Source organism: Penaeus japonicus, unplaced genomic scaffold (genome assembly GCF_977035675.1).
Source record: "Penaeus japonicus unplaced genomic scaffold, GWHDUDI00000001_assembly GWHDUDI00000023, whole genome shotgun sequence".
Lineage (NCBI taxonomy): Eukaryota > Metazoa > Arthropoda > Malacostraca > Decapoda > Penaeidae > Penaeus > Penaeus japonicus.
In genome coordinates, this window is record NW_028234425.1 from 33,727,172 (window position 1) to 33,742,171 (window position 15,000).

The window sequence follows — 15,000 nt, forward strand, 5'->3', positions numbered from 1 at the left end:
GTCCAGTTCCTATAAAAAAGATGGGTTATCATTGGAGTGCAGTTGACCTTTCACTCAGTTTTAAAAGTGTTAAACTGGAGTGGCTTCTTGGCACAATTCGAAAAAATGTCCTTGTTAACATCTTCAGAATGTCACAGAAAACTCAATCCCCTGTTACCCTAAGTGTAAAGAATGGGAGCTCAACTTCAATGCTGTATGGGTTGGCAAGAACAGGTCTTTCAGAGAATAAGCAACCATTACCCATCCTTATCCTAGGATCTATTATATCAGCTGTTTTAAGCTCGGCATCCACAACAGATAGCATGCTGTTCCATGGAAATGCAGTCAAATATTTTATCCGAGAAGCTACAGGAGAGCTCTCCTCTTATACTTATGATGCAACTGGGGAGTATCTTGTCAAATTAGCATCAAAAAAGAGGGGCCATGGTGGAGAAATGATTGGCATAGGAGAAAAAGTCCTACTCCAAAAGATGAGAGAATCTACCTATACTTCAGAAAACTTGCTCAACCAGTCTCCAGAGAAGGGCAATCAGACCAAAAAAGTACAAGAGAATCCAAAGAAAGAAAATGATACTTCACAAGAGAGTGCAGGTTGCAGTTGTACTGCAGCTGGAGACTTTATTTGTCTTGGTCACAGCACTCCAGACATGGAATCAAAACCAACAACTTCGGAGAAGCCAATATCTCTACCAAAGTCACCAGTTGTTGTAACTTTAAGTAAAGGATCAAAGGATGATCCACTTTTGCCACCAAGATCATTGGTGGGGACTTCAGTTACAGATTCAAAAGAGCAGAATACAGTTGCAGATGCAAAGCTTACAACAGTTGAATCAGGTGTTATGGGTTGTAAAATCTCAGATTCTTATGCTTCACCTCTGCTAACTGTTAGCCATTCTCAGACTGGCAAAATAGAAGCTGGAATTTCTTCCAAGAAACCTGAAGAAAGCCCCTGCCTGCTGTCTTCCAAAAGTGATGACACACCCCAGTCTATAAAGGCTCATGGCCAATTGGATGAAAAAAACAGTGCCACAGGTGCAGCAGCTGTTAAAGGCAAAGATGAAGTTCATCTGGTGTATCAAAGTACATCAAATCCAGGGCATGAAGCTAGTAAAGCAGATGGAGCAGGGGGTGGAGAAGATGGAGCAGAGGATATTGATGTTGATGTTGACATTGACATTGAAGGAGAAGCTGAGCAAGGGTCTTCCATGTTGATGCAGCTAAGAGAACAAGTTGCCTCTCAAACCATTACAGGTATGATAATGCATGTCTTTTCACTTGTACACAACATATGCACAAGCACATTTGCACTGACTTACAACAATATGCATGCACAGGGCCACACATGCCCAAATAAATTCATACATATGCACACATGTGTGCATTGTACTGCACTTTAGTGTCCTCTCCTTGAACAGTTCAAAAGGGATTCCTATATAAAACTGACAGTTTAGTTAGGGAAACTGCATGGTATAACTTTTTTGAAAGTATGAGTAAAGTGGTGGTGTCTTTATGAAAGTGATCCTGGGAACATGTGGTTGAAAGGTCAGGGAACAAAAGCAGGACATGGCATGGCATGGATTCTAGCATGGCTCCTTTTACATCCTATGCTGCTTAGCCACACCACACTGTCAGTTCTATTTAGGAATTCCTTGTGTACATTCCAAAGAGAGGATCTATCTATATTTGCACACACTAGCATGTACATAAATACACCCCCTAAGAGAAGCATGCTCAATTTAGATATAGGATAGATATAGGAGGATGTCCAATTATTTATGTTGAATTGTTTCTCTTGAAGCAAAGTCTTCTGCATAAGGATATTACATATTCAAAGTTCATAAATGGTCATAGTTGTGTTGAAGACAATGGGCATATATAAATGCCTTTTCTTTGCTCTGTTTTTACTGTTATTGGTTAAGAAGTCAGTAATGCAAGAATTAAACTATTCTTACACTTGTTATTGTGTTGGGTATTTTAGTGAACAAGACAAAAGGCACCTACAACACCCCAGGAGAGATTGCCAGGCGCCTCCTGTCTGTGAGTGAAACTGGCAGACGTACTGGGATCAAAAGAAAAGCAGGTAAATTAAGGGAAAATGTAATTGTAAAGGATAAATTGGTTGTAATATAGATGAGGTATTAATGTGCACTGAAGTATATCATATTTTATTAATATGATGTGTAATTAAATAATCTTGTCCTACCAACAGCAGACTTGCAGGACCATAAGTATGAGCGCCCATGCCCACGTTCCAAGAAAAAGTTGCATCAAAATAAAGTAAGTAATTATCTTTTTACATACTCTAATGTGCTTGAGAATGTATAGTTTAATTTTATGTATTTTTGTTGGGGAAACAGAATAGGGAAATGATATAGCAGTGCATCTGATACAGTAACAGCTTTAACTTCTCTCTAGGTGAAGATATGTAGCACTCCCATTCCAACAAGAACTGCTAATCCAGGAGCAAAAAGTAGTAACCCCCTGAATCCTCATGTGCCATCACCACAGCCCCATCCTGTTGCAAAAGTGATGACTGAACAGGAACCACGTCCAGGGCCATCAGGGATCAAGCAGCCAGTGAAGCCAAAGCAGATTACTCCAACTGGCGCTCCTAAGAAGAAGGATCCCCTGCGTATACAGAAAAGGGTAATACATTATCATACAGCAGCATTCGCTTATTGTTTTTTATAAGGCTTATTCTAATACCTGGTATAGTGAAAGTAAATAATGTTTCTTTTTTTTTAAAATTTAAAGGCATGGTATAGAGCACAAATTCTGTTTATTAGCCTCCTTAGTGTATCTGTCATCCCAGAACATACGCTTAGGGAAGTTTGTCTGTCATCCTTATAATTTTTATTAAATATTTGATGTGCATGATTATCTTATTCTTTCTGATGATATTTACTCATTTTCAATTATTTAAAAGTGTGATTTTGTGTGTATTAGATCAAAGCATGTTTAGCTGGATTTTTTTTTTCTATTCCTAAAGCCAAAGACTAATGAAAAAGTTGAATAATTGCTTTTTTACAAATTATGGATGACCAAAAGTGAAGCCACTCTTGAGGATAAAAGCATTAATGATTAATAGGCTGAACTAAAGTTTTCAGAGTTAGAAGGGATTGGTGATGAACGCAGCGCTGTGGTACACAATGAGCTAGAAAGAATGAGGAGAAGGCTCATGAGCAAGCTTTTCAGGAACCTCCAGTATTGGGCCTTATATACACCAGAACAGTCGTCTGCTGATATGGTTCCTGTGCCCAAAGTGGCTGTCCTAAGCATTGTAAGTGTCCCATGCTAATGACTTTTACAAGAGTAGAGTGGAGAGAAATAAAGAATTTCACTACTGAAGTCCACTTTTGTTTTTGAAGTGATTTTTTGCCTGAATTGCCATTTCAGTATCTAAAACAAAGAAACTGTAACTAAGCATGTGAGATAAAACATACTGGTTCTTCATTGACATATGCAATGTTAGTTTATACTGTGCTTACAAGATTTCAAGTGTTCTTGGCTAGATTTGGCCAGAAAGGATAATGCTTAATTTTTATTTACAGGCTACCAAAGTATGCAAGGAAGTTAAGGAAGAGGAGATGCAACTGACTGCTCAAGAGGAGGAAGTTAGAGCCGAGAGGAGTATGTTGATCAAAAGACTAGCATCAACAATTGCAGGTAGGTCTGACTCTTTGTCTCTTTCTTTTTTTTTTCTTCTCTTAGGGAGAGATGAGAAGCATTAGTTTACTTTTGATGGTGTATATTTGATTTGATTTGATTATAAGTACTATTTAAACTAATATCCAGTTTATACATTGTTGTGATATCAAGTCTTCTAGTTTCTTTTTTTTATTTGCATTAGAATTTATTGTTATTATTTTTAAGAATCAGTGTAAGTGGTATTTTTGGAAATGATTTATAGTTTCAAACTGTAATGCTTAATTCATAGAAATTGTAAACATGTTTTGTTAATGTTCTTTTGAATATGAGGGGATTTGATAAGTTCTGAATGCCTATACTTCACAATGTGTACTTGAAATGATAAAGTAACTCTTTTCTCCTTTTACTTTTATTTTTCTTTCATGTGGTTCTTATTTCTAGATCAAGGTGAAGAAACCAAAATGCACTGGAAACAGTGGGTTAAAACCAACATGAAGTATCCTGTTGCCAGAATTGTGAGTAATATCTTTAGCTTACTTTCATTATTATAATATTAAATTGTTCATGAATTTATTGATCTATTGCCAGTATGAAATATTTAAGCAAATGCACTTAAAGTCATAAATTTGGTAGACATTTCTAAAGCTGACAAGAAAAGAGAGAAAACAGTAAATTTAATAGAGCAGTATTTTTATCTTTTTCATATTCTAATCTGATTTGATCTTATAAATTTAAAGGTATTTGAGAAGAATTGGAAACCATCAGAGTTAGATAAAGATGCAATCAGCATTTCCTCAACTGTAAGTAATACATTAACTTCACCTTCTTGGTTTTAGATTATAAGGCATTGTAAAATTTTACATTTTATTTTAGTTGTAGGACTTTTAATGTAAAGTAATGTGACAGTGGAGAAAGATATTTAATTTCATAAGTAGCTAGTCTCTCAATAAATTTAAGGTAAAAATGATAATGATATTGATAGTGATAATAATTTGATTATCAGTTTCTTGTAAATACCAGTTCAATGAAATTGAAATCAAGACTGATAGATATAAATTATCCATATTAATAAAGTCTTTGGCTTGTGATAATATGAAGTTCCTTCAGAATTATACAATAGTGACTTCTGCTTTTGATTTTGTATTTTACTATTGTATCTATTTTAATTTTGCTTTATAAATAATGAAAGATGTGTAAAATGTCATATGTAGGACTGAATACCACATAAGATGTTATAATATTACAGCTCATTTCTTTAGACCTTGTTGATCATACTTTATATACTTTACTTTATGAAAGTACTCCTGTCCATTAGTTTTTATTTTGTTGTAAGAGATCGTGCTAATGGTTATATGATCAGATGACTAATTCTTCACAACATAGGAGTCAAGTCTGGACCTGGACCTTGATGATGGGAGCCCTCTTTCCGCCCCTTCCTCCCCCCATCATTCGGGAGAGAACATGAATGCTGCTTTGGAAGCCAAGACTGCTTCTGGGTCTCAGACAACCCAAGTAAGGAGGAAAAAGATAATGAGGCAAGGAAGAAAGCCAGATCCAAGGGTTAAGAAGAATATTAATGCGTCTCAAAAACTTATTCTAGATAGTCGGCTTCAGGGTCTGAATATAAGCTCAGAGGCCGCTGGTGCCATACCCACGAGTATACTCCTAATGGCAGGAACAAGCTCACGTGGGCGGAAGATAGTTCGTAAGGAAGATGTCAATTTTGTGCCTTCATAAGTTTCATGGTGCACAGTTTATTAAGTTTTAAATGTCTTTTGCTAAGCTAAGTTGTAGAAGGGAATATTACTTTAATTTAATGTTAGTCTTTTCCATTTTGAGCATTTGGGATTTTTTGCATACCAACTTTCAAGTTCTAGTCACCCTAGGTGCTACATGGTAAATGGACAATTAAGGATTTGAAGACCAGTCATATTTAAGCAGGACTGTATTTTTTCTCTCACTACATGAAAACACACATCAGATAAACATTCTGATTAGTATAAGAAATGAGAAAGTAGCCAGGATATTGATTGTTAGTCAATATCTTGGCTTTAGACATAGTATAGAGAAATTATACTTGTAACTTCAAGGGCTATGTTTATCTTTGTGTTGTTTTGGCCATCTTTGATATTATATTATATTTTTCTTAACCTTCCTTGAGATGTGTTCTTGTCTGATCAGTAGGAAATTGCACATTCAAACCGAACATAAATGTGCAAGTCCTACCATCAGATTAACTGTACTAAACTTCCCTTGGATCATCTTTTGAAATCTAGGGTATTTTTGCATGGGATTTAAGCTTTCTGTTGATCTCCATTATTTTCAAAATCAAAGAAATACTATTTTGCAGTATGTCATCATAGTCCATGAGAGAATCTCATCATGACAAATGAAAATTCTGTCCCATAGTACTTTGTAAATTGTTCAGAGAATTTCATGTAAATGTTGATTTTAAAACTCAGTATCAGACACAGGTTTATTGAAATATAGCTCTCATATGGATGTGCTATTATGCTGACTGTAAACAAGTGTAGTATGATATTTCCAAAAAGACAATAGTAAATAAATGTTGGACAGATGAAAGGCATATCTTCAACAGCTTTAGTCTTAGACTTGATTTGTTGAAGAGGTACAATTACTCATTATGGTAACAGAAGGTAAACAAAGCAGAGTTGAATAGAACAAAGATGTTCCTAAGGTTTCAAGCTTTCTGTTGCATAAGATTCATCAAGGTTCAAGGTATTTGGCTGTAATTGTCACAAGAACTGATTACAAACTTTGTAAAAAGGTAAACTAGGCTTCTCCATGAAGAAAGAGTTTCATATTTGTAAGCAGAGAACACAAGGTTTATTTTTTAAAACATAGTTATAGCTACTGACTGCCATATTCTGTTTTCTCATATTTATTTATTTTTCAAAGTAACCTTATTATTCAACTAGTTATCTGTGGTATAATTGTTATGAAGTTTGTTACCTACTTTTGAGAAACCAAATTTATGTGAATCATTTGCACCTTTGCCGGAATCCATTAGGAACGTTACCATATGTGATATTTCAGTTTAAAAGCTGACAGTGATAGAGGTATGAACTTCACCTCGGTTTCCAGTGGAGAAGAGGCAGTGTTATGAATGACTTAATTTTCTTTCCAATCTCTCATTTGGCACTCTGCTTAACCCATTCATGCCGGATGACATGATATCATGTGATAGGAATATTTTACTCCCGCTGGATGACGTCACTATCACATCATGATCGCTCCCTCTAAACACATTTTTTCAATTGTAAAGTATGTATATACTCATTGGAGATCCATTTGTATAGACACATTTGTATAGACCCTGTTGAATCAGGCAGGTGAAAAGCACTCTGAGAGGCCCAGGCTGCGTGTGCTTGTTATCTTACCTGTGGAAGCGGCATTAGGCAAATGTAAGCCCCGGCACAAATGGGTTAAGCTGTTAACCTTTCCCTTGGTTGTTTTTTTCCATCATGCTTTTTTTCTGTAGGCAGAGAGAAAAGTGTTGTGTAAGATTTCGGTATCGTTAAAAAAAAATTGTATTTCAGAAAATATTGTCTATAAATGATATTAGATACTACTTCAGGACTTATGATATATTTTACTAATTTTATTCTAAATAATATTGCTCTTACTTTTGTTCCCCAGGTGTACGTAGACTTATGACATGAAGAGCATGCATGGGATACTGTGAATGTAAACAACTAACGGCCTAAACCAGTACACAGAACACAATCTGCGATTTCTTTACAGTCTTAAACAGTTTGTGCACCTTGTCCTTCAAGAAACTTTCAATATCAAATTTTAATTGTGAGAAATGAAGGACTGCAGTAAGAGACTGAGCATGGGAAACCTTTCTATGGTGCCAAGTTAAAGGCTTCTTGGGTGTGGGGTTTTGTATGTATGTTGCTTGTAATATACTTTTTTTTAAGTCATTAGATTTTCTTTAATATGTACTGTTGTAGCTTACCCCTAGTAGAATTCTTTTCCTAGGTATTGTATCTTTCTTCTTTTTATAGGGTTTCCTTAGTGGTGTTGGGTATCTATACCTTGCTTTAATGGCTGGTGTTGGTTCTTCAATCTTAGAACTTTAGTTATGATGGGATTAGATACACTTGATAGAAGAGAGCTTTTTCTAACTTTAAACTTTTGATAAAAACAGGTATCATATGAAAACCCTGCGAGCAGCTTGCAAAAAAGTAGTAATGATGTATATAGAGCAAAGGCTTCTGATTTATCTTTAAAAGCCTTTCAGATTCAGGGATCATTGTTAATTAGCGTACAAATCTTTACAATTTCATTTTTTTAAACACTACTGTAGTGGAAATGATTGTCTACATTTTTTGTCATGAAGAAGAGTATCATCCAATTCCACAAAAATTCCTTAGTATCACACCTAGGCTGATAAGTATAGTATAAAAAGAGAAGAAAAGTAGATCAAGAAATTTCACTTTCAAACAGATATAACAGATGGATGCTGTTAGAGGACATGGGCATTAATATGTTTATGCATTTTTTTTTCTTTTTTTGAATATTATTGCAGCCATCAAACTTTTATAGTGTTGCAATTAGTAATATTATAGTTTTATTTATATTTCTTTATTTATTTCATTTTACTCTGATCATAACTTATATTCATTATCATTACGATTATATTACAGTGATAAGTGAACTGTGTGACTGTAGTTATGAAGATACTTATCATTATGTTATTATTATTGAGTTGGATAAGGCTGTATAGAATGCTGTTATGTTTTTACAGATCTGTTTTACAGTTTTCTTTACCAAGCATAATAATAAGTACTTGATCTCAGCGGTCAACTTACAGATTTTATGAATAAAATAGGCGTTATTACATGTTAGATTATATTGTAGAGGGAGAATAGAATTTTTTTCCTGTGAACCATGAACTTGTTGGACTACCTCTGTATATATTTTGTAACATTGTAACCATTGTATATATTTTTCCATGTATTTCCAATTCCAGTTGTAAATATGAAACATTCATATGCAGTGTCATTAAAGTTATTTTGGTAAAATAGGCTCTACAAATTTTCTTGTTTATATAAATGATAAGAACCTTTATTGGTTATGTAAGAAAGTGGCATATTAGTACACACAGTACATGACTGTAACCTGTTTTTACCAAGATACTTTAGGTAATTATTATGGAGTGATTGTGATTATCATTATGTTATTTTGTTTTCAGAATAATATTAGTGTACACTTCTATTTTTTTTCTCTTCATTTTTTACACTAATACTAATGTTGACATCAGCTGGTGCATTTCCACTATTAAAAAAACAAAAAGAAAATAAAGAAAAGAATACTGAAGGTATATAATATTTCCACACACAAAAATCATAACTGCCCCATTTTTCTGAAATAGTTGACTTACATTTTCTTGTACATATAAGCATACTACTTTGAAAATTAAATACCGTACATATTCATGACATCAGAAAGTATGTCAGCCAGACAAATATTTTGTAATTTTCTTACAAATTTAGAAGATATACCACAGATAAATTGCAATAGGGTTCCCATTTTGTCTGCTTACTACATTGCTAACTGTCATTCTGTATACTTCGGGCTGGATGCATGTGATGGAGAAAGTTAACTAGTAATGTGTTTGATAAAGTATTTGAATAATCCTCTAGCCATCCTGGTGCACTTTTTACTGCAAAGCAAGTGCCTTGTGTCCTATTGTGGAAAATCCCTAGGTGCATGTCACTTGTTTGTACCATAATTCTTACAGCCTTGATATGTCTCCATGCAGGTTCAAAAGAGAAAGGTTGTTTGTCAGTCCCCACAGGAAGTTATCAGAATGAGATTTTTAAACCATCAGTTATTATAGTCAGTGGTTCTGTGGTGAGCTCAAAGTGTGATGTAATTTTGTTTTACAAAGTATAAACTGTGTCCATGTTTGGTCTTTATTCAATATGTGTATTGTTTATGGACAGAAGATTAAGATTCATTTGAAGTGTACAATATCACTGTCATCTCAAATTTTCCTCAGTGATAGTGGATTACACTTGGGGTCTTCATCCTTTTTTGTATATGTAGCCATTAGGTTAGTGTATGTAAAGTTACTTTATTATTTACATTTTATTTTTGTATTTTTTCAGAGATATAGGATTCTAATTTAGTGTATTTTCAGACAAGATTGTAATGATATATGTAATATGTTTCTCAGTTGGGGTCCTTCCTGTGTATATATGCACTTCTATGTATATAAGATTAAAATACATGCTATTCTGAAAATGTACTTGCAAATTCAGATATGTTAGAGTATTTAGTGTGTGTCTGTTGACATGTAAGTATTTTTTTCATATAACATTCTTGAAGATTTTTGTATCATGATTTCCTCTCAAAAAGGTATCAAAGTTTAAATTAATGCCAAAGAAAAGGAAGAATCAGTACATACACTGTTTGTACCTGACCCTCGCAATTGTACCATATATTTGGCAAAAGCTGATTCTGTTGATTTTGTAAATGTAAATGCAATGGAAAAGTTATCTTCATTGAACATATTTTCTGTAATATTTTGTTGATTTGTGCTATACATTGTCATTTTTGTTTGGTTGTCTTATTTCTCCCCAAGATAAGAATACATAACAAGTTGCCCAAGTTTCTTTATACCAGGTGTACTTACTCACTAAAATTTACCCATTGTCATGACATACATGACAGGAGCTTTGGCCTGACGACGGGCGTCATGACGTACATGATGTTTGGGGATTTTGAATCATTGTACTATTTTATTGTGCTATGAGTAAGGAGTGAGTGATGATGGCAATTGCAGTAATAATTACTATAATTACCGCAATATTGAGGAAACCTAACTTCCAAAACCTAGATGGCACCACTTTCTTCTAGCACCAGTAAGAGAGAGAACCTTGAATGGCACACCCATCTATGGTCTCTTGCAAGCACTATCTTTAGAGAGCGATGGCACATAGCAAGTTGACGACTACTTGCTCTAAAGTACTGCAGATGAGGGATGTGCAAGCAGAACAAGACAAGGAAGCTGACTCAAACCATACCCAGTGTCTAAAATATGTCCCTGTGCCAATAGGGATGCCTTTTACTGTGGCACTCACAGTCATAAGCACAGGTTTCCTTCCTCTTCCCTACCTCATCATGTTATCTTCATTGTAGTTGGTTATGTTTCAAATTTGTTCATGACAGCACAAAAATACGAAAAAAGTTGCTTTTTGCCCTCCCATAAGACAACAATACTTTTATCATACTTAGTATAAAGAAATTAATGTGCTGGTATGGATCATATACTACAATTTTAGTCAACTAGCCTTGATAGAGCCTGTCTTTGGCATATATAAGTCTCTAAACACAATAAAACACAAAAAATGAAACACAAAAATGGCTTTAGTTTTATAAGTGACTGAAAGAGAGGGGGAAGATTCAAATTATGATGCTTCAAGCTGCCTCGCTCTAAAATAAAATCCATCCTGGAGACTGGGCAAGCGAATCTATCCCCCGTCAGCAATGGGTTAATATTGAAAATTACTCATGATCTTCCAGCATTGTTTAAGTGTTAGATATTTAATGGGCCTCAAACAGATTATTACAACTATAGTAGTAATCAAACTATAAAAAATGGCTGAAACAGACAGTATTAATTCAAATAATTAGAAGTTGATAGCAAAAGGAACAATATTCATAAGCTGAGATGAGAAATCTTTCTGTACTCTAAGATTAATTTGCTATATACCATCCTACCTTACTCTCCAGATTCAAGCAGGCATTAATGCAGTTTGAATTAAGATAAATATATTAAGGTAAAATGCAAATTAATGTTAACTAAAGTAGTATAAGGATACACAGCATAAAGCTAAAACTAAGGAGAGCTATGTATATGCTAAAAGTACTACATACTTTCCTCTAATATATGTTTATGTTCTCAAGATCTTCAAAATAATTCTTTACTTCATCCACCACAGTAAGAATCCAGGGAATCATTTCTGCTCTTGTCTTCAACTTCTATTAATTAATATCTACCTTGTGACCACCAGGCTTTCTAGTGGCTATGATGACTGGAAATATTATGAAAGATATTCTACAAAGATAAACTGTATGTAACTCTAATATGAAAGCTATTTGATTCTAGCTTTGACGCACATTTTTCTTAACCCATTCGCTCCTGTTAACATCCCATCACGTGGTCAAAAAATATCCCTGGACCCAGGTGATGTCCTGAGACGATGAGCATTTTCTTGCTAAGTTCCAGGAGGGGCAGTTGTGACATGCTGAAACATCAGCATTAGATCGCTATGTCCTAAAATGAGATATAACATTAAAATAAAGGATATTGATGACATCATGGTAATTTCTGCTTCTTGATCGGTTGAATAAAATTATCTGAGTCAAAAAACTATTGTGAAATCAAATGTGGTTGCCCAAGAAATGAAATAAAGTAAAAAATTACAAACGCAATGCTACTTCTAATTTGTCAATTACCTGTGATGTCACGTCACGTCACTAGGTAGATGTACATACTCATATGTACGTGTATGATTATTCATATTAATTTTGTTTTAAAACATATAAGTATAAAACATATTTTTTAATGCCCCAGTAAGATTGCTTCCACTTTCCCTTGGTATTTTCACATAGAAGTGAAGAATATAGGCAAAGTTCAATAAAATAAGTCAAGAAAGGCATTACTATAACTATGTTTTTTTACTAAAAAAACTCTTCTGAACATGGCAATATTTTTACGTATACACATTCATGAAAACTGTAAGAATAGGGTGGGTGAAAAATGCTCTTGAGAGATTTAGCGTGGCACCGCGCTATGAGAAAACACCCTGGCATGAAATACTGCCTGCTTGTTATCTTCCCAGTGTAAGCACGAGTAGGTGAAATTACGTCCCGTTGTGAATGGGTTAAAAAAATTAACCTACTTTTTAAAAATAACCTGAAATTTTAGAAGTTACAAAAGGCTGTGGGTGAATCTGTCAGCTAATGCACCTTCCTGCATTATTGCACTTGTTTTTTTTATTATTTCCTCTCAACCTTCTTAATGGCTGGGGTCAGCAGTTGCATCATCACAACATTTGATGACCATAAAGTGTATTGTGCACCCCTGTCTGACATGTAAAACAGAATTCTGTTTGCTCAAAATTCTATACTAAGTGATCAATCTATTTCCAGATATCAACAATGAGAAAACAAATGAGGGAGAATAAATTAATTTCACTCGAAAGCAAACTGAACTAAGACCAATATTCTGAAATTGATATGAAGAAATTAATCATAAAATCCTTTCTGATCACTATTTTATACTGTGAAACAAAATCAATCAATCAACAGAGCTAATGTCAAGGAGGCGCACTCCATGTCCCTCATTCGTTTCCAGTTCAAGGGCCTCTCATAGGCAGCTGCTTAGTATGGGCCAAGCCCATCTGAACTTCCTAATGAGAGGTGAGGAATTTCATAGACATGCATATTGTTCCTGCACAGGCACTAGCATCTCCAAGTACTTTTATTGAAAAAAGTTTGTGATACCTGCTGCCAAAATATGTAGTGCTCTAATATGTTTGATAGCTTTGCTGCAATCATTGACTAATTTAGTAAAATCTCTTGGTCTTGGTTCAAGAGACCCCTAGACCCAAGAACTTTACCTCACTGATAAATCCATCATTAGCTACCACTAAGCTCCCCTGACTCTCTAATAAGACAAACACATTACTGACAAAAAGGTCAGTGACCTTCATATTACCCACTGTCCAAGTCCAAGCAGGTGTAAAAAGACATTGCTGCAAGGACACATCCTTGTCTCACTCCTGAATTCACATGGAAGAGGCTAGTCATATCCCCATCATGCTCTATAGCACTTTCAATATTAGTATATAGACCTGTAATTAGTCCAATATGATCTTTCTCTAGGATGGACTGAAATAGGAGGTTCACAACAGCTAACAGCTTGATAGGGGTTGGGTAGGATGTTGCAGTGCAATTGAGTGACTAAGAATAAGGAATGAGAGTATGGCAGTTGAACTAACAGGAAAAATGAGGGGAGAGTTTAAATGTATAAGCTATTAACCCTTTCCTGACAGGGCACGCACTACGCGAAAACCCCTACGCCGGGCCATTGCAATATTGCATTGGAAACGTCACACTGGCATGACGCCCCAGCATCGGGAATTTAGCTGTGTCACATTAGTGTGACGCACTGTCGTCATAGGGTTAAGAACTTGATTTAGAAATAGAACCACCCTGTACTTTGAGATATGTTCTAAGGGTTCCTCTCCTTAGCTCTATGTATGAGTTTTAGTAATTTCTAATACAAATTAGAGAAATATGAGTAGGACTGGAGGTGAGGCTTAGTTAAATGTTTATACATATTCCTAAGTCTAGATGGTTGAGGTACAGGAATAGTTAAAACAAGAATTATTTAGAGTTTTGATGGAGGAGAGGATGGCTTCACAAAATAAAACCATTTGCATCGGTTGACATGTTATCACGTTAGTGTAATATCTCGCTCTCCCCGGGTGACATCCTAGAACATTAAGATTTCTCCCTCAATATGTATGCTATATCGTTATATATGCACATAATCATCAGAGTTCTATTTGTATAGACAGATTTTTATTCACTTGTGAAAATGATGTAAACAAATACAAAAACCTCCAATTATCACCCTGTTCAATGGGGCAGGTGAAAAGTGCTCCGAGAGGCACAGTAGGGCGTTACACAGGGAGAGGTCTCGCGCTTAGTCACTGCGCGCTTTTGTTATCTAGCAGGCAGGAGCAGCATTACACATATATAAGCCCTGTTGTGAATGGGTTAAGTAAGATATGTCTTATTATTCTGAAAATGGTAACCACCCAAGGAACATGATTTTCAATTAGGTTATGAAATGATGAAAAGTGATGATCGTAGTTTTTATTAAACAGCTATAATACATAATGTACAGAAAAATGAAAACAAACAATTTTGACATTATTTCATTCTCAAGAGCTATTTACATAGCTAAACTTTTTTCAAGTATTACTGTGCTAACTCACTGTTCTTCTGCTTGTGATGATGGAGACTGATCTGATATATAACGTGCAAGGGCTGATGATAATTCTCTCTGAAATAAGGACAATGTTATGAATACTAGTGTCAGCCAAACATCCTAGTAAAAGAATTATTTTTAAAATCACAGTGTCTAAAGGATAAATCCTTCAAATAATTAATTCTTAGAAGGAGAAACGATCAATGGATTCATAACATCCACGTATCTATATCTCTCCAAGCTACTAACCTGGTGATGAGTAATATTCTGTGAAAGTTTCTGAGCAGGAGCACTGAGGATGGACAGCAGCTGGC

At 34.9% G+C, this 15,000-nt stretch overlaps 2 protein-coding genes across 11 annotated transcripts in view; one reads left to right on the plus strand and one right to left on the minus strand.

Annotated features, from left to right (window-relative positions):
* LOC122256006 (uncharacterized) overlaps nucleotides 1-10,239 on the plus strand; it is a 32,609-nt gene extending 22,370 nt beyond the window's left edge. For 2 of the 9 annotated variants that reach the window (XM_086550398.1, XM_086550399.1), the window contains exons 11-19: nucleotides 1-1,251; nucleotides 1,979-2,080; nucleotides 2,210-2,277; nucleotides 2,416-2,646; nucleotides 3,089-3,280; nucleotides 3,552-3,666; nucleotides 4,090-4,163; nucleotides 4,386-4,448; nucleotides 5,032-6,195. The exon at nucleotides 1-1,251 is cut by the window's left edge and continues 2,114 nt beyond it. In XM_086550398.1, the coding sequence (XP_086406524.1) occupies nucleotides 1-1,251; nucleotides 1,979-2,080; nucleotides 2,210-2,277; nucleotides 2,416-2,646; nucleotides 3,089-3,280; nucleotides 3,552-3,666; nucleotides 4,090-4,163; nucleotides 4,386-4,448; nucleotides 5,032-5,385 (2,450 nt within the window). In that variant the 3' untranslated portion in view covers nucleotides 5,386-6,195. Of the gene's footprint in view, nucleotides 1,252-1,978; nucleotides 2,081-2,209; nucleotides 2,278-2,415; nucleotides 2,647-3,088; nucleotides 3,281-3,551; nucleotides 3,667-4,089; nucleotides 4,164-4,385; nucleotides 4,449-5,031; nucleotides 6,196-7,308 lie in introns of those variants that run through there. The other 7 variants (XM_086550405.1, XM_086550407.1, XM_086550404.1 and 4 more) reach the window with 7 other exon arrangements.
* A 4,319-nt stretch (nucleotides 10,240-14,558) lies between these two features.
* The window catches only part of mRpL10 (mitochondrial ribosomal protein L10), a 6,410-nt gene continuing 5,968 nt past the window's right edge, over nucleotides 14,559-15,000 (minus strand). For both annotated transcript variants that reach the window (XM_043020463.2, XM_043020453.2), the window contains exons 5-6: nucleotides 14,936-15,000; nucleotides 14,559-14,761 (exon numbers count right to left, since the gene is read on the minus strand). The exon at nucleotides 14,936-15,000 is cut by the window's right edge and continues 124 nt beyond it. In XM_043020463.2, coding sequence (XP_042876397.2) covers nucleotides 14,690-14,761; nucleotides 14,936-15,000 — 137 coding nt within the window. In that variant the 3' untranslated portion in view covers nucleotides 14,559-14,689. The remainder of the gene's footprint in view (nucleotides 14,762-14,935) is intronic.